General features: G+C 48.7%; 2 protein-coding genes across 3 annotated transcripts in view; both read right to left on the bottom strand.

The window, feature by feature from the left end:
• The window catches only part of LOC146822408 (uncharacterized), a 119,733-nt gene extending 102,718 nt beyond the window's left edge, over positions 1–17,015 (bottom strand). The window contains exons 1-2 of one of the 2 annotated variants that reach the window (XR_014963291.1): positions 16,888–17,015; positions 2,568–5,084 (exon numbers count right to left, since the gene is read on the bottom strand). The gene's annotated coding sequence lies outside the window, so the exon portion shown is untranslated. Of the gene's footprint in view, positions 1–2,567; positions 5,085–16,887 lie in introns of those variants that run through there. The other variant, XM_085613492.1, reaches the window with a different exon arrangement.
• Positions 17,016–19,763: 2,748 nt separating this feature from the next.
• On the bottom strand, positions 19,764–21,209 carry LOC146822407 (endogenous retrovirus group PABLB member 1 Env polyprotein-like). Its single transcript, XM_085609469.1, has one exon. The coding sequence runs from the start codon at positions 21,207–21,209 to the stop codon at positions 19,764–19,766; it is 1,446 nt and encodes a 481-aa protein (XP_085465595.1).
• Positions 21,210–24,677: the final 3,468 nt, after the last annotated feature.

The following is a 24,677-nucleotide window of genomic DNA, read 5'->3' as shown; positions in this document are numbered from 1 at the left end:
CCGCAAGATAGCTTCACCACACGGGAGAGCAGCAACATCAGTAAAAACAACAATGGAAGTAAAATCTCAAGCAATGAGGCGGTGCAGAGATATAACAGGATAGTCACATGAGCAAGTACGCACCCCTCCAGAGCCGCCCCCACTCGATCCACCCCACACCCGGACCCCGAATCGAGGCAAGTAGAGCACAGAGACATAAAAGAAAAAGGCCCATAGAACTAATTAAGAACAGAGTATTACCCCCCCACCCTACACCAATGCGGAGGCTACGGCCTACCCCCCCCCGGCATAGTGCCTGTCGCCCAATGAACCCGAAATATAGACAAGAGAGAAAGTAGGAATAGAGGAAAGAGACTAAGAAAACAGAAAAGAAGGTGGGGAGGAGCCCACGGGACACCAGAGCGCCCCAAACCATCAGCCAGTTATGGCCTCCACAAACTGAGAGCCCACTACGCCAAAAAACTGCATGCGAAGATACCATATCACCACAATTTAAGCGAAGGATGACAAGTCGCGACGAGTGCGCACAAAACATACATACAGTTCCAGTCCCAGGCCAGCCCGTCCATGAACCCTGGCGATAGAAGTCAATCTAGCCCTGGCCCGATCGCGGGCTTGGGATTAAACCAGCCCCTACATGAAGGCCCCGTGTCCCGAGCAGACAAAGACAAGATGGCCGCTTGTGAGAAGATGGTGAAGTAGGATAACGAAATGGCCGCCGACCATCTATTGAGGTCCCTCTTTGCACCACATAAAATCCAAACCTGGCAAGTAAAGAACAGGAGTTCCACAAAAAGGAAGAAGTAGGCCACCGCGGACGGTTCCTCGAAGCCGTTAGGTGTCGCTCAGCAGGATACTCTTGCGGACGCGGTGAGGCAGGCAACAATGAAGCAGGCAGCCATGACCAGGGGGACAAAGTATCCGCAGTTGAGGTGGAGAGCGGTGGATCCCGGGTGCCGGGAACGCCGGATAAAGGCACCAGTGTAGCACAATCATACACCGCCGTTGTGTCCCCGCAAGAGGACAAAAGCACCGGGAGACCCACGCCCTGTGGATGACAAACAAAGCGCTCACGACCCGCAGCCGACAGTATGGGGTCAAACCGCTCACTCAGCGCCTGCAGGCCAGCGCACATTTGTAGTTGAAAGTCCCGCAGGACAGCCAGAACGGAGCCGCATGTCAGCGGAAGCCGGGCCCCCACATCGGCAGCAATCCGGGACGGCACTGTGGAGCTGGTGTCCGGAAGAGGTAGGGCAAAGTGGGCAGCGGGCGAGACCGGAGTATCACCCCCCAGCCGCGAGCAGGCACTCAACGCCATGTTTTGCCGCTGTACGTTGCAAAGGCCAGGGGGGGGGTCGTGGCAAGGAGTCAATTCCCCTCGGGTCTACGCCGCAGCAGGGAAGGCCGACAGTCGCTTCTCTTCTCGCAGGTTCTCTTTGCCGCCGGCTAGGCAATAGGTGAAGGGGGTCAGCAGCCTCCCACAGCGCGGTCCTCAGAGCGGGGCAGGAGACCCGCCGCACAGCTCCAGCCCGTCAGGCACAGGGTGCAGAAGGTGTCCGGCCGTCTCTCCCCGGGCTCATCCGGCAACGATCCGTGGTGCGAGGTGAAATCGGGACCGCGGGGCTCAGGTTAGCGCTAGCTGGTCCGGTAACTGCGGATCTTCCAGGGGGCCGGCAAAGGCCATAATGGCGCAGGGGTTTAGTGCAGAGGACAAAAGCACCCACAACTCGGGCATCCGGGCGGGCTGAGACTCCGGGAAAGCGGCAGCGCGGTCAGCGCGCCTTCGCATACGTTGCACCTCGAAATTCGGCGAGGATGGGCATCAGGATAATAGTCCGGGGCCACGGGCCGACGGAGCCGGGCGCTCAAGCGTCTGCTCCGGTCGCCATCTTGGCTCCTCCCCCTGGAGACAGGCTTTGAGCCCAGATGCACAGGTGCAGAGTCAGCAGCTTAGCCACTAAACCACAGTCTGGCTTTATAGGTTTCAGAAGAACAGACGCAGCAATGATTTGGAGAAACTGCTGTTCATCCCTGTGTATTAATATTCACTCCACCAGGCCACCAACGTCGGTTTGAGCATTTTTCCTTTACAAAATTAAAATATCACAATAACCTGACAGTCCCAGTACTCATTTAGTTCTGGTTTAGAGTCTCAAGAGTGTGGGAGCTGGAGCAAAGGAGCAGAGACTGGATCTAAAGCCTCTTGATTTGTAGCTCAAGGAATGGGAAAGGTAGAGCTGAAGAGGGGAGGGTATAGACATGAGGGCTACAAGATGGGATGGACATTATCGGGCAGTGCCTTGAATGCTGCAGGTGTACAGCATGGCCCTTATGTTTTCAAAATAAATGTGGTGACCCTAGATATTATTAGTGTTCAAATTACTCATACCACAGTAGGATGGCGGAGCACTTTACATCACACACATTATACAGAGCCAATGAATCGCGTGTGTAATCAATCCACAAATAAGACAATGATGATTACAAGGTGTAGGAGTTACATGTGAAGAATGCTAGAAGGCAGTATGTTTTAAGAGTGTTTGTTCTAGAGAAACACAAACTCAAGATTTAAAACGTACCACAGTGGTTGTCTTTACTAATAAGAATGTACCCAAATGAACCTTTTTCAGCAACATTAGGATTAGGAAAGACTGGGTGAAAAACATAACGTTCTAACCTCCAACATGCATGTTGTATAAACCCTTTGATGACAGTTCATAGCTCAATGTGCTATATGAGGGTCCTAACTTATGAACTCCAAGTAACAAAAGGATCTCTGTGACAAAAGCAGTAACCCACTGAGCTGTCCACAAAAAATACAGTTGGTGATTTGTGTGGTACATGTTCTTTGCAGTAGGCACATCTACCCTCTGTGCTACTTTATCATGAATGGAAACTGCCATTAGACTAAAAGTGTGATCTCTCTCCAGCAGGAACATTAGTCCCAAGTTATCTTGACATTTTTATTGTTGCCCCGAAAACTGCCAGACACAAAAAAAACTCTGCAGTAGTTGCTTTTAGAAACTCGTGCTACTTCTAAACTCAGTGCCCCCCCTGAAGTCAGCGACGGCGCAGCTGCACCGGTCGCACTGCCTTTTAGCCGGCCCTTCATACTACTGTTTCTCTACATGCGTTATGTATATTTCCTTGACAATGCATTTGCTCTGTTTCTTTTTTGATTGCACAAAAATGCCAATAAAACTTACGTTTTAAAAAAACACATTATTGTGTTGCAAGTAAAAATATTCAGTTATTTCGCAGGAAGTTCTCTGGTGTCTGCCTGATACAGGGATGAAGTCTCCAAATTCGGTTGGATTTGCTATATATGCCGAGTGACACTTCTCCAGCCCTACTAGCCAGTCAGGTTGCTTGATTTAGTGGAAAGATCCCAGTTTCCATATACATCATTATGCCTCTCGGGAAGGGAGGCGGGCCTTACAGCTGCATGGTTCTGAGTCATCTGTGGCACCATCAGCCAATCCCGTTTTACTGTACCCCACAACAGCCTGCATTCTGGTGCTTGTCGTTCCAGGTGTTTGTATTACAAATATGGTCTTTGGTGTCATAGCATAGGACGAGCTGCTGCCTAAAGACCCAGGGCTGTAGCTAAAGGTTTCACGTATGACACGGACTTCTTGGAGGCTTGCAGAAGGCAGTTTCATCCATCCAGGCCGCATTCCCTTTCCCATTCGGAACGGTTCTTGTTACATGTTGAGCTATCTGTGACTAACTAAATCAAACATTTACCTTCTTGCACTCACAGCTGATGCTGCTAATCGCACCTCCCCCACCACAATACTACCGTCACCAGATTTTACCCCAGAACAATAGATGCAAATAACAGGTTTTTTCAGGTTCTGGGTAAACTGTAACATTTGTTTTCATCTAATCCAGGAGAGAGTGAGAGGTTAAAGATTGACCAGAGGGAACAAAGTGCAGCCCGTGCTTCCTGGATGTGTTTGAGCAATGACTCGCTGAAAACTGCTGCACGATAAAAGCTTGGGTTACACATTCCACACTCTGGGTCACTGGGTACTAGCTGGCATAGGGCTTTTCTGAAGGAGACTGGAGACGTGTGGAAGAGAGAACACGGGCTCTACTGGTGTACTAAACACAGGCTGAAACAGCCTTGCACCGAACTGATAACGCCGTGCGCCTGTAACACAGGCACCTCAGCACGCGAATCAAGAGGGTGTGTAGCCTACAGGCTCAATCATCTTAGTGCGTATCAAAGTCACACACATACTTCGGGCACTGAAACCACAAGGGTGCAAGAAAAGATGTTTCCCTGCATGCAGATCCCCCGCTGTCTCGCACTCTCTCTCTGAACTGAGATAATCACTAGAGTATATATAGAACCCAATAACTCACTCCAAGGAGACCATCCAGGGGTACTGAGCACGTTATTGCCGTGCTCGGAGTTCACCAGGGTGTATAAGACACTTTCTGCATTTGGTCCATTCTAGGTACATGTCACACAGAGTCTCCCTGGACCCCCCCCCCCCACTGCATTGAGATTACCTACACAGGTCACCAGGGAGCACACAACATATGATCTTATGCACGGCGGCAAATAGGGTGCATATAAAAAGGTTCTCAATGCAACCAGATCACCTTGGTTTATGTAACTCAGTATCTCCCAACATGCAAAACATGGTGTATATAATGCCTCACACGTCCGTGCCACGAGGGTGCCTATAACAGGGCTCTTCTTTGCACGCAGATCACCAAGTTATATATAAAATAGGACTTCCTGCGTTGAAACCAAAAGAAACCAGCTCCTGGGTCAGGGTGCAATGAGTAATACAGGTCTGAACCATCAAAGAGTCCCCAAAACAAGGCTGCAGTGTATCTGGCATCACCCCCGCGGATGCCTTCCAACTTGGCCGGTGGTTAGCATTAGATCTAATTTTATAACTGATCACATGAAACTGAAAGAAAGGGCACCCAGCTGACTGTTTCACTTCTGTTTTTCAATAACCCGCAGACCTGGCGCTGGGCCTCTTCCAAGATCATATTGATGCAGACCAGTGACTGCACTGTTTATTCACTACCGACGGGGTCTCCTGGTGATGCTGCCGGCCCTAGAAACAAGCGAATACGACAACATTAATAACACGAAAATAAAAATAGCAAAAAAAAATTGGGAGCGCTACGAAGTAAACACATGTTGGAAGTGCAATAAAAGCACAGAAACGCCAGGGGTGGGAGTTTTGAGAAACAGGTCAAAGTTGTTGGTTCCGAGAAACAAACTTTTTTTCTAAGTGCTAAAAAAAGACCAGAATCTGGAGTCCTGAGAAGCAGACCAAAAATGTAAGCACCAACAAAACAAGGAAAGAACGCACGCAAAAAAAGCGCTCGCCTGTTAGCCACTGTTTATTTTTGCATCGCGCTTTCACTTTAACGCGCGATGCAAAAATAAACATGCAGCCTACTTTTCTTCTGTCGTAAGCGATTTCTTGTCATTATGGGGCCATGTGTTTTGAAACACATGGCCCCATAAAGATAAGACACCTTTTACTTCAGCCGGAAAGCGGAGGAGCCCGTCCATGTGGGCCGGCCGAAAAATGGAAAAGTCTATGTCACAAAGTGCTCTTTCCCAATGACTGGCCACCGTTTAGCATAAACGGTGACGCCGGCCAATGGGAAAGAGGGGCAGGGCTTGAAGCCCTTTACAGAATTCCCTCTAAATCATTAAATCTCGCCAGCGAGACTGTGCATGTGCGCAGCTCACGCCAGCCGAGACCTAAAAATGAAACTGTCGCGGCCGCGGGGTAAAAATAAAAGAGAGCGGGAAGTGATCGCAGGGACGCGCTCTGTGGTGGGGGAGGGGCAGAGCGAGGCACTTGGGAGGTGGCAGCTGCGCGCATGCACGCGCTCGTGAACCCAAGCTTAAGGCCAGGAAAAGCCTCTGGTAGCATTTTAAAAATACACTAACTAAATGTCTTGCAGTGCAGCACATGCGCTGGCTCAGGCGAGACCTAAAAACATCATTATACATTTTTACAACTCCCATGAAGGACAGGAAGTAACAATGGAGACCATAAGGCAATCCTGTAATAGTCCTTGAGTTCATATAAAGTAAACCACACTGTAGTCCTACTGCTTCGCGTCAGTTAAGTCACATCTCTTTTCCTTTCCTGACTAATGTTGTTCAGGGGGATATATGGGATTATTGACGCTGTGTTTTTCTGCTTGATTAACAGCATTCTATTATCGCTTACAGAAACAATTTATTTTCGTAGCTTTCATCAACGCGAGGCAGGCTACCACCCGAATGTGTCTTCCTGATACCGTGCGGGTGTGCTAGGTGGAACTCTTTTGTGGTCCCGATCAGCATCTTTATTTATTTATTTCATTTTGAGAGTTTTATATGGTGCTGGCTAGACCCAGAGGTATCAGAGCACTTTACATAAGGTACCACAGAAATTACAAAATTACATCAGTAGTAGTAAACGTAAAAGTCATCTGGGATCTGAAGCAGTGTGCTGCCCAGCATAAAGTGCTATAACACCTCACCTAGCACTGTACCAGTCCTCAGCAAAGAAATCACACATCACCAACCGAACAGGCATTGAATAACTGAAGCGATCTGCCACATGTCGCTGGCCAACGGAGTATTTTAAGTTACCGCAGGTCCCAACTAGCCACATACTATAACACCTTCTAATGAGCCGCACAGCAGCTATGTCAGTGATCTTGCGACCACGTTTATCTGGGGGGGGATTTGAGCGGGTTTTACGCTCTGTGCCTTTTCTCTCACACTCCAACCCTTGCTAGACACCGCTTTGCGGTAAGGTTAAGGGCCCAGGTCCTCTACTGTATAAATTGACATAAAAATAAATAAATAAAAATGACTACCAGTCTTGTCAGTGTCTTTGGGTCATGAGCACCAGCGAGGGGCCTGCCTTATTAAAATAGCTACAGGGCGTAATAAATTGTGTGCTCTCACCCGGTTACTCATGCAGTCCCAGCAGGACCATGATGATTCACCCTCTTTTTCCTCAGTGGAGGAATGCCCCACCAGCAGCTCCTTCTTGCAGAGGCAAACAAGCTCCTTACCCAGGCTATTTTCCAGGCGCTTGCCCCTCTGCAGGAGAGTGCTGCTAAGCTGACGGCCCAAGTTTCCAAGGGCACAGGATTCCTGGGGGCTTGGCCAAGAGTAGCAACCTCAGTCCTTATGCGCAAGGCCTGCAAGCGTGATGTGGGGCTCCTGGAGGGGTTCAAGCAGTTGGCCGAAGTCTTCCAAAAGTGTGTGCACATACTGATGGGTGCACCCTACCGGGAGGAGGACCCACCCGGGTTAATGTGCGAAAACATCACAATGGACTTTGACACAGAGAAGGGGTTTACCGATCAGGAGGTGAGTGATTTAGAGGATGACGAGTTTTCATCAGATAAGGCCCAGGACTCGGGTAGACTCTGCCGCCTGAATTAAGCCACCTCAGATCCATATGAGGGGGATGCCCCTAGTGCTATGTTTGACCCTGAGGGCATATATCAACCTCGTTCCGTGGAGTGGGTCCCAGACAAAAAAGTGGCAAGTAAGATCTGCCAGCTTCTCAACAAGGAAATGCAAGCTCGTCTCCGAGCGGAGTGTCCCAGACCATCCCCGGGGGACAAGGCCACAGCTAACCCAGATATCGACCCCAAGCTGTGTACCTTCTTTGCAAAGTACGTGAAGGACCCCAAGAATGGGACGGAGTGCATGTCAGGATAAACTCCATGACATGGTAGGACCCTTAACGAAGATTATCGAGCTGGCAGAGCAGGCTAAGCAGACAGATAGACCCCTTCCCACAGATGACATTGCGGGTTGGAATCAGAAGGGGGCCTGCCTCCCTGGCAAGCCACCACTCTTCTCAAAAAAATAGACCCCAAGCTGGGGAGCTCTCTTCATCGGAGACGGGCCTGCAGCGCAGGGAAACATGTTCGGTGAGCCTTTGGTCAAGGAGTTGAGGAAGTTTTCAAGGCCGACTTGATTACTGCAATGCTCTTCTAGCATCCGCAAACCAATCTCTTCTGAGTAGACTACAGATAGTCCAAAATGTTGCAGCACGCCTGGTTCTCAAAATGCTGCCTCGTACCTCCTCCAGACCATTGCTTAAACAGCTTCACTGGCTTTCTATTCACCAGAGAATTACATTTAAACTTTGCTGCCTCGCCCATAAAGCACTTTATGGTATGGGTCCTAGCTATTTGGCAGACAAGTTTAAATTTTACTGTCTGAGCAGGTTGCTTAGATCCGAAGGTAAGGGGCTGCTTGTAGTCCCCGCTACAGTAAAGTACGAACAGGTGGCAGAACTATTGCATTCCTTGCCCTGAAATATTGGAACACTCTTCCGGAGGTCCTGCGCAAATGCCCCAGTCTTCTTCGATTCAGAAAAATCCCTAAGAATGACTTATTCCGGGACTGAATGGTGCTTGTCCTGTATTCTGTCTTTCTTGCAGCGCGGAGATACCCCTTCTGGGGTGATTCCGGCGCTTTATAAATTCCATACATACATACATACATTTGTCTCGCCCTTTTAAGGACCTGACAAAGCCCAGTCATCCAGGAGGAAGATATTCCTGAGTGTGTTTTTTGGAGGGGCCGGAAAAGGCAGGGGTCGCTCCTCCACCCGCCAGTCCTATCACGGCCCTAACAGAGCACAGGCCAAGAGGAACAACTGATGGCACAGCGGCCGTCAGAAGGCATTCTACCCCAACTGCTGTGATGGAAGAGGAAGGAGCAACCGGTCCCGCGGGGGGCCTACAACAGCAAAGGTTACAACAGTAAGCCCTATCTTTTCATTACCTCTACGTTGGGGGGAGGGGGAGGGGGGGGGGGGGAGGACGGAGACTGCATTTGTTCAAGCACAAGTGAGCGGAAATCATGGCAGACCAGTAGGTGCAGGAGACTGTGCAAAGGTACCACTAGAGTTTCACAGACCTCCTGTCCAGGCAGTAAAACCCTGCCCACTGCATTTTTCCACACAGGACGTGTTTCTTATTGACCAATAAGTACAAGACCTTCTGGCCAAGGGCGCGGTATGCGCATTCACTCTTCACCCCAGAGGCTTCCTCAGCAATCTGTTTCTGGTGGAGAAAAAAGACAAAGGCTTCCCTCCCGTGATCAACCTCGGATCCTACAATGAATGGCTAGTTTACCACCATTTCAAGATGGAGGGGATCTATCTCCTCAGGGACCTTCTACTCCAGGACGATTGTTAGCGCACCTAGACCTCAAAGACGCATACCTGACGGTCCCCATTTTTCCTCCAAACTGTAGGTTTCTCCAATTTCAATGGAGAGGGCAAATCTTCGAATTTTGGACTCTCCTGTTCAATCTGTCATCAGCAACATGGTGCTTTACGAAGCTTCTGAAACCTGTGGTGGAACAGCTTCGGACTCTGGGCATCAGGTTAATAACAATCTTGACAATATTCTCCTGATGCATCAATCACGTGAGCTTCTGGTGTCTCACCTGGACACCACCATAACGTTGCTTCAGAACTTTGGGGTTTGTCTTCAGCCAACAGAAGTCGGATTTGGATCCACAGCAAACCATGACTTTTCTGGGCTTTCGTACTGACTCCATAGCGGCGACCCTGAGCTTGCCAGACCAGAAGATAGCCAAACTCATAAAGATCTGAAGAGGTTTCTCAGAAAGGACAGAATCTCCCTGGGGCAGCTAGCCAGAATTGTTGGAATGTTATCTTTCTCAACACAAGCCATTTTCCCGGGGCCACTGCATTACAGAGCCCTGCAAAGACTGGAGACAACCCATCTTCGGAGGGGTCTTAAGTATTCACATCTTCTGTCTCAGATGTCGGAGGCCAAGACGGAGATACAGTGGAGGGTAGATCACATGGAGGCATGGAACAGGCGGGCGATTTTCGGTTCCTGTTCGGACATAGTGATAGAATGGGACACCAGTCACTTCGGCTGGGGGAACAAATGTGGCTCAAGCTCCATGGGAGGCTGATAGAGGAAGAATGGAGCCTTCACATCAATTGTCTCAAATTACTAGCAGGATCGTTTGCTATTCGGTTCCTCACGAGGGACAGAGCATTGTGCTGCATACTCCTGAGAATGGACAACACTGCAGCTGTCCAATATATCAACCAACTGGGAAGGACCCACTCACGAGCTCTGGCTGAGCCAGCCAAGGACTTCTGGCACTACTGCTTCCAACAGCAAATTTCAGTGACAGTGGAATACCTTCTGGGAGCGCTGAACTCGGTGGAGGACAGGAACTCCAGGTACCTTAAGGATGCCAGCGATCGGAGGCTCAACCTGAGGGTCTTTCAGGATCTGATAATGCGACGGGATCTTTACCCCAGAGGGTAGTACCTTCACTATTTCCGGGAGAACAAAGATGAGTACGAGGTCGGTATCTTAACCAGCTTTTCCAGAGACCCCCAAGTTGTGTGTGGTCAGGTGCCTGAAGGCATATGATGACATGGAAATTGAGGTTCGACTTCCAGGGGAATGGCAACTGTTGATTGCCATTAAAAAAAAACATTCAAGGCGGTGTCCTCTCCGACCATTGCCAGGTGGGTAGGATGGGTCATGACAGAGGCCGGAATCGATTCAACTGCTTTTGGGGTTTAATCGACTAGGGGGGCAATGGCTTCCAAGGTTGTCCAGGTAGGTGGCAGGTTTGAGGAGATCATAAATGCGACGGATTGGTACTTGGGCCGCACTTTCAAAAGGATCTATTTTAAACCAATCTATTCTGCGGTCACTTTATTGAGATGTAAGCGTTAAACATGCATGATCCTTGCCTCTGGTCCATACATAGATTGCAAAGTTTACAAGGTACCATGAAGGAAATTTTCAATTCCATCAAGGGCGCGGAGGAGAGGATAACCCTCTCACCCCCCCCCCCCCCCTAGCATGTTATCTCTATGCTATCCAGCCCTGGAGGACTTACAGGGATACTCCCTGTGGTTCATAGGAGTTGTAGAACTTTGAACATGCGGTTTAATAAAAGAGAAGAAATGAATGCATAATTCTTGCCTCTGCGTCCTTAAAAAAATAGAATTTTTTCTTCAAGCTTACTAGGACATTTTTCATTTACCTTCAGTTAACTTGAAGTGTAACTAATAAATGACTAGGGGCATAGTTTTAATAAAAGTAAGAAATGGCAAGCTAGCCAAGCCTGGCATGCAGTAATTTGAGCTCTCGCTGTTGAACACCATTAAGTTAGAAAATTATAGCACCTGTTAATTGGTCACCTGGCAAAAGATTAGTTTCTTGTGAATGCTTAGTAAACAGACATATTTATTCAAACATCTGTAGGGATGTGCATACAGGGTTGTTAAACACTACACAAGAGAGGATGAGGTGTAGTGGCTTCTGAGCTAACTATGGAACCTGTATTCACGCTTTCTAATCATAGCTTCTACAATCAGCCACACCATGTGATCTCCAGCAGCTCATTGCGTCTCACCTGCGTGCGGTCGTTTACTAACTAGGATGTTTAGAAATATAAAATAAAGTCTTTGGTCGGCACCAAACCGAGTGGGCAGGTTTATTTGTGACAGCCTGAGTACCCACACTATCCCTGCCTAAGAACTGTCCCCCACATCCATGCTGTGCATCATTGTTCCCCCAGAGGAAAGCTCTGTACACCAACATGATATCATGTTTCAAATTCCAACTTCTAAAATACCCCTACTGCCGCTCCACGCCACAGCCGGCCCTTTCTTGGACAGCGCCTTGGGCTGAAACAAATTTCCGCAGCTGATGAATAAAATAAGGTAGCACAAGGGATGTAGAGGCGAAATCTAAAAATGGACTGGATGTCACGTGGTGGAATGAAGAAGTGCCTAGTCTTTTGGTATATTCACCAAAATGCAATATAATGGTAAACATATAGCCTTTGCAGTAAGTAGAAGTATGCAGCAGTCTTGGGTCTACTAATCTGAATTGGAATTGTATAATTAGGTGTTGAAGTTCTTTGGTTTAATAAACTGTGATATCCTGGGCAACGTATACATTTCCTGTGCCTCTGTTTACAGATATGACAGTATATCAGCACTTTGCAACAGACTTAATAGAAGCAATAAGCACAAAGGGCATACGCTCATGACAGGTACTCAGCGTAGTATTCATTCACACATTTGAGACTGTTTAAGGTAAGGTCACTAAATTTGCAACTGTCCGTCTCCATCGTAGCCTCCGAGGACCCCAAAGACAGTTTTACCACTGCACCACCCCGCTAGCTCCCCGAATCCCCTCCTGCCCCTCCCCACCTCCTGAGGAGCCTATACACAGCTTGACTACTGTACCGCCCCCAACTGCTTCCTCGACCACTACCTGCTCCTCCCCATCATGAGGACCCAATACACAGCTTTACCCCTGCAACATATACGCCCACTCCCGATCTTCCTATGCTCCTCTCCACCCCCAACCACTCCATACAGAGCTTTACCTCTGCACCACCTTGGCCCACTCCCCGAACTTCCTATGCTCCTCTCCACCCCCAAGCACCTCATACACAGCTTTACCTCTGTACCACCTACACCCACTCCCCGATCTTCCTATGCTCCTCTTCACCCCAAGCACAACTTTACCTATGCACCACCTACGCCCACTCCTCGATCTTCCTATGCTCCTCTCCACCCCCAAGCACCTCATACACAGCTTTACCTCTGCACCACCTACACCCACTCCCCGATCTTCCACTATGCTCCTCTCCACTCCCAAGCACCTCATACACAGCTTTACCTGTGCAACACCTACGGCAAATCCCCGATCTTCCTATGTGCCTCTCCACCCCAAGCACCTCATACACAGCTTTACCTCTGCACCACCTACACCCACTCCCTGATCTTCCTATGCTGCTCTCCACCCCAAGCACCTCATACACAGCTTTGCCTCTGCACTACCTACGCCCACTCCCCGATCTTCCTATGCTCCTCTCCCCCCAAGCACCTCATACACAGCTTTACCTCTGCACCACCTAGGCCCACCCCCGATCTTCCGCTATGCTCCTCTCCACCCCCAAGCATCTCATACACAGCTTTGCCTCTGCACTACCTACGCCCACTCCCGAGGGTCTCCAGAGGTAGGCAGAGGTTAAAGTTAGATAGAACCTAGTGGTAGCTTGATCGAGCAGTAAGTCAGAGGACAGTGTTAGCACCCTCAGTGGCACTAGGGCGGCCGGGTGCAGAGTGTTGAGGCCCAATGTTATCCCATGGAGGATAGGGGGGCTTCGGTTGGTGGCTGCTGGTAAGCAGGCCACGGGGTTGTGGGAGCCAAGCTCCTAGGGTTTAGGTCAGGGCAAATGGGGAACCAAGTAGGCACAAAAAGTGCACCCTCAGCGGCACTGTGGCGGCTGGGTGCAGAGTGCTGTTTTAGCGTTGGGTGCCCTGTTGTTTTCAATGGGGGTTTTGGTTTACAGCTGCAGGCTTGGTCCAGGAAGACTTCCAGGAGGAACCAAAAGCTGGGCAGGTAAGTTGGAGGGCTCGGGGACGTAGGTGCACCTCGGGTTCTTTTCTCCAGGGCGCAGGATGCAGGGGTGTATTTTGAGGTCGGATTTCACCTTACCAGATACTCGCTGTTGGGGTGGGGGGGGGGGGTCTCTGTGCAGAGGCTGCAGACGACGTTGGGGAGTCCTGGAGGGGTCAACCCAGGGTGGACTCGGACTCTGGAGCACTGGGGGGCCTCGCTGGGACCGATGGGCCACTCGAACTCGGGCCGTAGAGGCGGGTGCAGTGGTAGTTTCAGGTGTCGGGTTTCTTTGTCCTCAGCAGGCTCAGAGTCTGTTTTCTGAGTTTCTTTTTAACAGGGCTGCTGTTCACAGGAGATCTGGTCTTTGTTGAAGGCAGTCAGTCCTCCCAGGGGTTCTGGAGGTCGGTAGCCGCAGGACAAGACGCTTTTTGGCGCAGGATCTCTGGAAACTGCAGACAGGCCGGTAGGGCTGGGACCCAAGTCAGTTGTTCTCTGCAGACTGCTCTGCTTGGCGTCTTCTTTGGTCCTTTCCCTTCTTAGGTTGCGCGAATCTGCTTTCTTGGTTCAGGGCTGCTTCCTAAATACTGAATTTAGGGGGCGTTTTAGGGGTCTTGAGGTCAGGAACTTAGGGTAACTACACCCTTGGTGGGCTCACCCCACGTGGGGGAGTGAGCACAATCCCTGGTCCTGATTGGGGACTGCCTGCCATCTGCAAGATGGCGAGCACTGGAGAGTGGGCTTCACCTTGCCTCCCCCATCTGAGGGGTGGAGTTGGCACAGGTGGGCACACCTCCTGGGCTGGCTAGTTTTTCCCACCCGTCTTCCCGCCGAAACGGAGGGGAGACAGGAAGGGGGCCTGCTCCTGCTAGAAGGAGAGGCTGGGGGACGCATTACAAAGGCTGCCAGGCCTTTGAAGCTCCACTGCCACAGATGGCTCTTCCTGGCCTGGGGGAGGTGTGTACACCTCCGCCCAGGACAGGCTGTTTCTGGGCTCAGGGAGCGTAGGCTCCCACCTTGGGGTCCAGAAACATGTCTTGTGGTGGTAGGCTGGTGTGTACCAGTCAGGGAACCCACCAGAGGCTGGTTGTTTTTTAGGGGGCATCTCTGAGATGCCGCCCTCTGTGTGCATTTTTTTTATTAAATTCCACACTGGCATCAGCGTGGGTTTAATGGGCGGAGAAGTTTGATACCAAACTTCTCAGTTTTTAGTGTAGCCATAATGGTGCTGTGGAGTTCGTAATGACAAGCTCCCAGCACCATATACTCTTAATGGCAGCACTGCACTTACAATGCCTAAGAATTGGCTTAGACACTGTAGGGGTACAGGGCTCATGCACCTGTACCCTCACCGCTGGCATAGGGCACCCAGCTAGATGGGTGGCTGATCTGTGCCAGGGCAGTGGGTTGTAGGCATGGCACACAGGGATGTGTGCTATGTCGACTCTTTACTTTGTTCTGCACCAAAACATGCAGCCTGCAAAGGCAGTATGTGTGTCTAAAGGTACAGGGCCTCCAAGGGTGGCACAATAAGTGCTGTAGCCCTTAGATGTCTTCCCTGGTCACAGTGTCCTGGGTACCTATGGTACCATTTACCAGGAGCTGACCTGTGGCCAGAGATACCAATTGGGTTAGTTTTGGGGAAAGAACACAAGCCCTGGGAACCCGATTGGCAGGGATCCAGGGCACACCAAGAAAAAGTGCATCAGTAGTCTGGCAAAAAGTGGGGGGGGTACTGCAACAGAAACCCTCTTTCCTACACCCAGTCCTGCCTGATCCCCTTTCACCTCCTGCCCCTCCCCACCTCAGACACAGCTTTACCTCTGCACCAGTCCTGCCTGATCAATCCTGCCCCTCCTCATCCTCAGGGCTCAATACACAGCTTTACCTCTGCACCGCCCCCACATGTCCCTTGACTGTATGATTTCTATTTAAAGCCTTCAAGATAACCATTGACTCTCTACAAAATGGGTCTAGTCCAGGGCTCACTAGTGCACGTGAAATGCCATTTATTTATTTATTTTGAGAGTTTTATATAGCGCTGGCTAAACCCGGAGGTATCAGAGCGCTTTACATAATGTTCCACAGAAATTACAAAATTACATCAATAGTAGTAAACATTAAACGTCATCTGGAGCGGTGTGCTGCCCAGCATAAAGTGCTATAACACCTCACCCAGCACTGTACCAGTCCACAGCAAAGAAACCACACATCACCAACCGAACAGGCATTGAATAACTGAAGAGATCTGCCACATGTCGCTGGCCAACGGAGTATTTTAAATTTACTGCTGGTCCCAACTAGCCACATACTATGACTGTTTCTTGACATCTCATAATGACAATCAGATATGGGATCATATTAATAAAGTCCATCCAGTAGATCTCTCCACCATGTTTGCTCAGCACCATTAACTTCAAACATAATATTCCAGAACGGACAACGCAGTGCACTACCCAGCGAAGTGAACTATGAAGATAAACACCACAAAGGGACTTACAAAGCTGCTCAAAGCTTCCAGCTTACTGAAACCCATAACCTGTGTGACTATCTTTTACATTTCTTCATCCATCACACTGCTAAACGCTACGTTCACTAACATGATAACCGCACCTCAGTGATCATCAAGCTTAACATGGATTGTAAACACTTTACCACATATGATCAGAACAAAGACAACATCCTTCAACCAACACACCCTACACGATGTAGCCTGTTAAGCATGTAGGCAAGTGCTTCAGCGCCCAGCACGGGGGTAGGAAGCGCTATATATTACAATGCAATACATAGATAACTTCATTTTACCCCACTTCTCCATGAAATGCAAAATACCACACCAAAGTCTATAATAATTCCGCTTCTAGACTCTGTTAAACTCCCCAAATGACCGTTCAGTGGAGACGAATCGGTAAAGGTAATTCCTCCAAGAGAATTTCCTCACGATTTTATAGGCAGTTGTAAATACCCTGCTTGCATCCCCAGTTGGAATAACTTCCTGCCCAGGCATTCCCTCGACAGTTTGTTACTTGAACCCAAACAATGCGCTTCTTGGTATTACTCCTTTAGCAGACTTTTTTCAACAAATAATTACCATAACTAAAGCAGCGCCTTTTTTTTTTTTTTTGCATCTTTTATATAGCGCGAACTGGACCCGAAGGTATTGGAGCGCTTTACATGAGCACCGTATTTACATTACACATTCAGGCTCGGGGAGATTAAGTGACTTTGCCCGAATCACAGGATGTGGACGCGACCCCGAGGCTCGAACCCTGGTTTCCCGGCACCAAAGTCGGCAGTTTAAGCCGACTGACTAACAAACCCAACCAACCAACAACCTCCCGAAGGCGGAAGTGGTGATAAAAGCGTGCAGCTATACGATTGGTAGATAGAAATATTTTCATAATCATGTTCATATAAAACATACACAGTGATAACGCGTGCACTTACCCCTGCAGCAGAAACACCCTGAGGTCAGGCGGAAGCTGTCCAGGAAGTAGGGTTCACCCCCTTCCACTTCGCTTGCGCAGAACCCTAAACTTCCTTCTCGAGCAGAACTAAGAACTGCGCATGCGCGGCTCCTAACTTTCGGTCCGATTCATGCGACGTCATTAAGTGGTGTCCCATTCAGAACTAGGGACCGGAGCACAGCGCGTGCGCAGTAATTAAACTTCCGGTCTTACTGTCATTAAATCTCGAGGTTCAAACTTCCACTCTTCACATTCCCAGCTCAGGTCCACACTCACTTCCTGTTCCCAGATTGCGCTATGTCCCGCACAAATGGCCAACATTGTCCCCATTTGTGCGGGATATAACTCTCTTGGCGGGGTGCACAAATGTGGCCTTTATTTACCCAATTGGCGCTGCCGTCACTGAAACGAGCCGTCAATCATTGCCAGCTGAGAAGCGCTACCTATGCGGGCCCTGCTTCACACTGCAGCCCCGCCCCCAGAGTGGCAGTTATGCATTTCTATTGTTATGATTGGCCCAGCCGAGGTGTGGGCGGAACGTTGAGGCTCGCCAAATCGCGCGGGCTCGAGAGCAAGGCTTGGCTGCTTCTGGGTATTCCTGCTGGAGCGCAGTGGGTGAGGCGCATCCCTGCCGAGAACCACGCATTGTGCGTTAGACTAACGCATTTCAGTGTGGTTGTCCGCATCACCACACAGAAATGCAAAGTCACGCATAATGGGCAGAACGCCTGTCTCTGCTGTCGAGCTGTGAAAGCGCTGATATGAGTAAACTAAAGCTGGTGTGGCAGCACACTATTCTCTGCAGGCTTGGGGGCTGACTGAGCCTATAGCTGAAAACTTGCTGGCTGCTACAATGAATGAATGAAGGAATCAAGATTCCCGCTGTGGAACAGCATTTAGTTCCCACTGACGTCACCAGGCAGCCGACTCAGGTTCGACACAGTGACACTGACTTTCTTTAGTTCCGCGGGATGTGAAGTCATATCCTCCTCCTGCAGCCACAGTTAAAATGTTTGGTAGGCTGCCTGGCTAGGTTACGTGACAGCACTGCTCGCACAACGCTCCGTGGCGGTAAATTAAAATCAATGATGACCCAATCCCCCACGGCCACTGTGGACCGCGGGGGCCAATGTAGCCCGCTGCGTAGCTCCGTTCTGAGCTGCGCCTGCTGCTGAGCCTGAGTGAGTCGGGAGGGTGGGGGCACGTTTTCCATTGCCAAGGGAGTCGAGTGAGAAGGTGAAGACGCACTCAAAGGAGGAGACGGGCGGTCGACCCATAAACCGAAATTCCGTGCTCTCCTCGCAAGTAAGTGTGAGAACAGCTGAGTGTCAAATTGTCTTTTAATGCTTCCAGAGTAAATGGAGTGTATTAAACAGCACATCCACTGCACGTTCTTGCATCTTGTCAGTTTATGGATGCAAGAAACTATTGTAGTTTCCGGAGTGCATTTTAAACTGCTTGCACTGAGAGAAAGAGCTTTTGTTATTTGTTTAAATTTTATTGTCGAATGGGGTCAGTCTGCTGCTCCATATGTGCAGCTGCCTGTTTCCCACTTGCTGCACTCTGCAACTGCTCATACTTCACGCTGGTTTCCGTCTTCCGGGTGGAGCTTTTGGTGCTGCGCGTTAAAATAAAATAGCATTAGTAATAAAAATGCAAATCATAGAGCCTTTTTCTGTGTAAGGGCTGTTAGAGTCAATTTTGTAAAGTTGTGCCAACTCACCTGCTGCCTTCCATGCCGGTAGCACTGCGCCACGGTTCTCTCAAAAGGCAAAGGCCGGCTGGTGAGGCTTGCAGTCCCGGTCTCAACTCAGTACGGCTGCAGGAGCACGAGTGCCTGCACCACCTCTCTGAAGAGCTTAGGTCAGAGTGGTGAACCTGCTATCCTTACAAAAGACATCTGAAAACTGTATGTAGCACTGAACAGGCAAGGCTCGAGCACGTGACAGCAAGGAGTTGAAGTACTGGGTTTTTCGGAACCCAGCGGTGCCAGGGAACACACCCGAAGACTTCGAGTTCTTCCTGTTTCAGACTACAGAAACACAGAGTCTTCTTGGTAAAGTCAAAGATCGTATTTATTGGCTGCAGCCAGTAACAGGTATCCTAGAAGTACAACACGTGTATATTCTCAGGAGACTGCTCCCTTACGAAAACCAGCCTTCTCCTTATATACCAAATATTATGCTTTAGGAAAACATTCCTCGTTTTACGGTATGATCATTCACATGCATTCATTACAAAGGAAAAGACAGAGTCATAATGGCAAGTACATATTTCAGTTCGTTCAGCCCTTAATCAATTACCCGGCAAAGCTTAGCGCCTTCATCAGATATCGACGGACACCCAATAAAAACGGGCACCTCCTCCTCGTAAAACGGGTCATAAAGAGGGAAACAGGGGCAGGTGTGTAGAAGATTAGGCATGGTTCGTGTGTGATGAAAGGTTTCGTGATATGCTTGTCCCTGATACTAATCTCATTCGGCCGCGGGAAGGGAACTGACCGAACAGGTTTGGCCTTAGGCAGCGGAGTCAGTTCACCCAGTTCACCGAGGAGTCAGCGAAGGTGTGTGTGTCCTTCAGACCCATGCTTGGCTGTAGTCCTGTTGCTTATGAGAGGGCAATCACAAAATGGCTGTCGTCCTAAAATGGAGCTCGAGGTATTAGGACAGAAACTCTGATTTCAGGCGATCTCGTCACTCGAATGTGACGCAAATGCTTGTGCATAGTATCCTAAACATCCTCGGTCTGTTGATAAAGAAATCATCATGTTAGAATCATGCCAGATACGTGGTTCCGAAATTTACAGTACCACAGACCCTCCTTTTGCCCTTACATAGGCAATAACCTATACTCCGGCTAGTCTGAATCCAGGTCTATGTCCATAAAGTCGCGGAGATGTTGCTGTAGCATCATCCTATTGCTTAGCTCGTCTCGTGTTACAGGTTTCCTTATACATGATGTAGCGCAGATGCCACAAATTACAGGAGCACACTGTACACATAGACAGAGCAGGAAAAGAATGGCTAAGATCATTCCAATGACTATCAGGATCTTCCAACCCCAAGCGGATATCAGTTCCCAGAACCACCCCGCCAATGACCATTCCCCATTATCTACGTGAATAGATTCGGAGATTCTATGCAGTTTGGAAATGGCCTGGAAAACTGTTGGAGCGTTATCTGGAATAAAAACACAGCAGCTAGATTGGATCACTCTACATACCCCACCCCGGTCTGCAAGTATGACGTCTAACGCGACCCTGTTCTGAAGAGTCATAAGACGATCCGACTGGAGCTCAGCAGTCAAATTACCAAGGGCACCGGCTGTTTCAACTACCGTGGATTCAACCACTCTTGTCAATTGCCTTATGTTCATGCTGTTAACCACTGGACCCCAAAACGGCAGAGAACCCTTTATGAAATCTCCAAATTCTTGTCCTGCAGTGTCATCTTGACTGATGACGCCTCTAACCATCCTTGTCTTATTGTAATCTGCCGCGGTCGTGTAGGTGGGAGGCAGCAGGAACGAAACAAAACATGTGCCCGACAAGTCCGGGGGCAACCATGTATAGGCTCTATCATGGCAGATGAAATAGGTACCCTTAGCTGCTAGGAACGAAGGGGAAGTCTGAGACGCAAAAACATATGTTTCAGCGCAGATACTTCTCCCTAACTGAGCTCTGGGATTCTTGCCTCTACCTTGCAGACATAGGTGACCCTGATGGGGTACAATCCAAATCGGGGAGGATTTCTTTGCTCGCTGGTTCTCACTCAGAGTAACTTCATATCCTGTCATATTCCAACCAATATATGCTAGTGTCTCCTCTCTTGGGATGGTTTCATAGGAAATCTCTTCCCTAATCATATCCACGATCCCCTTAACTAGAGCACTATTCTTGGGATTATCTTTCACAGAACGTAGGGGGTTGGCTTCATGAGCATACATGAACATTGTTCTATATGCCCACACAGAACCATTATGGCTGAAAGGTAGGAGTAGGTACGGGATACCTTTATCAGTAGTATGGGGCATAAGGCCACACACCCAACAGTTAGTTGTGTTTATTACTAGTTGGTGTTGGTGTAGGAGCTGAATGAACAAATTATTGACAAATTCCAATCTTCTAGCAGACTCGTGTTCAGGCAGGGGATGAAGGGAATGCGAGGAAACAGTAGGAGGAGGTATGGGCTGTGCAGTTGGTGCGAATGTTACTTGGAAAGAGAATAAGACATATCCTATGAAGATCGTCATCACACTCAGTAACATGGAAATACATAACATCAAAAATCGTTTTTTTGTCATCATTATACATGTTCTGTCTTTGCAGTCCATTGGTTTAGCAGGTCTCTCATTCTCGAAAAACTCCATCCTCTCTGAGTGCTGCTCGCGGTGGTAGGGTGTTCTATGCTAAGGAAATGCTTCTGTCAGTCCAGGGCAACTCCTTGGACCGACCAGAACTGCTGACCTAACGTCTTCAGTTGCACTCCAAAGACTTGGGCAACCGCGACCCTGCAGCTGAACCCGGATGGCGGTTCGAAAAAGCAAAAATAAGCACGTTTCTCAGATGAAAGAGAGAGCTGCACTTCCCAAAATTATTAAAAAATAGCAAGGGAAAGGAAAAGAATTTTATTTGTCCATAGTCCTTGGCCTCAAATTGTAGCGATTTCTCCCAGGTACTGTCTGGTCTTGAAACAAGAGTTCAGGCTCTGTAGTGTCCAATCGAATTGACGGTGGCACAGCCTCTTGCAAAATGTCATCGCTTTCCTGCTCAGAGCTTGTTCCTTTTACATGTGCATCGCTAAATGGCAGAAAGCGAGGCACGGTTTCAGTCTCAGAATCAGCGATCCCCTCCTGGACCCACCGGTCATATGGCAGAGGCAAAGGGACCCTCTTGCAATGGACGCAGTGGATCCAGTTCTTTTTCCCTTTCACTCGAACAGCTGATCTCGTTGAGAGAAGGACGAGATGGGGGCCGGTCCAACGGGGCTCATCATTCTTTGTCCGTTGAAAGTTTTTGACCAGCACTCTTGATCGAGGATTGATAGGATGTCCTGGAGTTTCAGAGACCTGAGGCAGAGTATCATGCACCTGTTGGTGTAAAACACGCAATTTAGCCGTCAATTCATACAAATAATCAAGCAGTACTGGATGTTCGATCTCGCTGAATTTTGTAGGCCTTGGCACTCCCCATATATTGGCCGGGCGGCCAAACACGATTTCATAGGGACTAAGTCCCACTCGTGAATGCGCAGTCATTCTTGTTGACAGGAGTGCTAAAGGCAGAGCGTCAGGCCATTTAAGACCAGAGCTTGCTTGAATCTTGGCCAACTTCAATTTTAATGTGCCATTATAGCACTCTACTAATCCAGCTGATTGGGGATGATTTGCAGCGTGGAATTTTTGCCGGATACCCAGTCCATCACATACTGTTTTCATCACTCGACCCACAAATTCACTCCCATTGTCACTCCAGACCATTCTCGGCATTCCAAATCTAGGGAAAAATTCTTTGACAAGGGCTTTAGCTGTGGACAGAGCAGTGTTGTCTTTTAAAGGGTATGCTTCTATCCACCTTGAAAAGGCACAAACAACAACGAGTACATATTTCAAATTGTTGCATCTTTCCATGTGGATGAAATCTAGCTGCAAAACCTCAAACGGATACGTTGGAGGCGCAAAATGACCAGCTGGAGTTGGGGTTCCCCTACCAGGATTGTATTTCAGACACACCATGCAGTTTTTGACCACATTCTCTGCACATTTAGGAATTCCAGTATTTTGCCATACTGGAGCCAACAACTTACAAATCCCTTTCACACTGATATGGGCCATTCCATGAGCCATTGTCACCACTGCAAGCACGTACGCATCGGGTAACAACCATCGCCGATGTTCTGACAAGTCAATCCAACAACCATTTTCATCCAGTTTACCCGTACTTTCTCTCCACATACTTAATTCTTTCTCTGAAGCTTCGGCTTGAAGAGACTTCACACTCTCTATCGTGTCTGCACACATTCCAACATCACCAACCCATCTTGCAGGGCCTGCAACATACATCCGATTCTTCACATTCTTTACTGTTTCTTTTGCGATTTCATCCGCAAATACATTACCACGACCAACATCATCAGTAACCTTCTTGTGTGCACTGCATTTCACAATCGCAACTTGTAGCGGCAAGGTCAGTGACTCAAGGAGCTCAATCACCAACTGACCATTTTGTATTTTAACTCCATGTGAAGTCAGGAACCCACGTTCCTTCCATAATCGCCCAAAACTATGGGCCACACCGAAAGCATACTGACTGTCGGTATATATGGTCACTTTCATTCCCTTTGATAGCACACACGCTCTTGTAAGTGCAATTAACTCTGCTGCTTGGGCTGAATTATGTGGTATACGTGCAGTTTCAACAATCGTATGCAGTCGTGACAGCATATGCTGCAGTCGTATCACCATTCGAAAGCTTGAAACATGAACCATCCACCCATAAGGTACCATCACACTCTACAAGGGGAGTATCCTTGAGATCCACTCTCACTTTTGTTTCTTCTTCTGTTCTAAAAAGACAATCATGCTCAACATCATCTGTCTCCACTGAAATCGGCAATAACGTGGCTGGATTCAACGTATTGCACCTTTGTATGTGAACATGACTCGCTAGCAGTGTCAACTCGTAACCTGACAATCGAGCACTAGTTAAGGGCTGTGTTTTGGTTCTGTTTAACAACGTGTCCACTGCATGTGGAACCATCACAAACAACGTGTTGTTCATTACTAACCCAGCAGACTGTCGAATAGAAACAGCTGCTGCCGTTGTGGCTCTCAAGCAACTCGGCAATGCTTTAGCTACCGGATCAAAAATTGATGAAAAATACGCGCATGGACGCTGCTTGCCTCCAAAAGACTGTGTCAACACCGACAATGCACAACCTTCCCTCTCGTGCACATACAGTGTAAAAGGCTTGCTGTAGTCAGGAGTACCCAGCACAGGAGCCGAACATAATGCTTCACGCAATTCGGAAAAACTTTTCTGACAATCTTCAGACCATGGGACGGGATTCGGTGTATCTTTACATGTTAATGCTATCAAAGGTTTGGCCAGCAGAGAAAACCCAGGTATCCATTGTCTACAGTAGGATGTAATGCCCAAAAAAGCACGTACTTCTCTCTGTGTCCTAGGCACACTCAATTTTGCTATTGCCTGAATTCTTTCTGTGGTCAGTTTCCTTCCCTCCTTCGATAAGAGATGACCTAAGTAGGTCACTTCTTGTCGACAATATTGCAGTTTTGAAAGCGACACTTTGTGATGTAGATTAGACAAATGACGCAACAACGACAATGTTGCTTCTTTACAAATGTCTTCAGTATCTGCGGCGATTAGTAAATCGTCAACGTACTGAATAAGGGTAGCACCATCAGGTAAAACAATCGCATCGAGCTGAGTTTTTAAAGCTTGGCTGTATATTGATGGACTTTCACAGTAGCCCTGAGGAGCGCGTTTGAAGCGAAAGCTTCGACCTCCTAGGCTGAAACCAAAAATATCTCTGCTCTCCTCGGCAATCGGGATGCTGAAGAAAGCATTCTTTAAGTCAATCACCGAGAACCAGGCGGCGGAGGCTGGAATCATAGTCAATAAGGCAGTAATATCAGGAACGACTGGAAACTGTGGCACAACTATTTTATTGACCTCTCTATTTTATTGACCTCTCTAAGATCAATCACGAACCTGTAAACAGGTGGCTGAGAAGGGTCGGTATGTTTCAA

This window comes from Triturus cristatus, chromosome 6 (assembly GCF_964204655.1).
Source record: "Triturus cristatus chromosome 6, aTriCri1.1, whole genome shotgun sequence".
Lineage (NCBI taxonomy): Eukaryota > Metazoa > Chordata > Amphibia > Caudata > Salamandridae > Triturus > Triturus cristatus.
The sequence above is the reverse complement of the archived record's forward strand: the minus strand, read 5'-3'. Positions and strand labels throughout refer to the sequence as shown.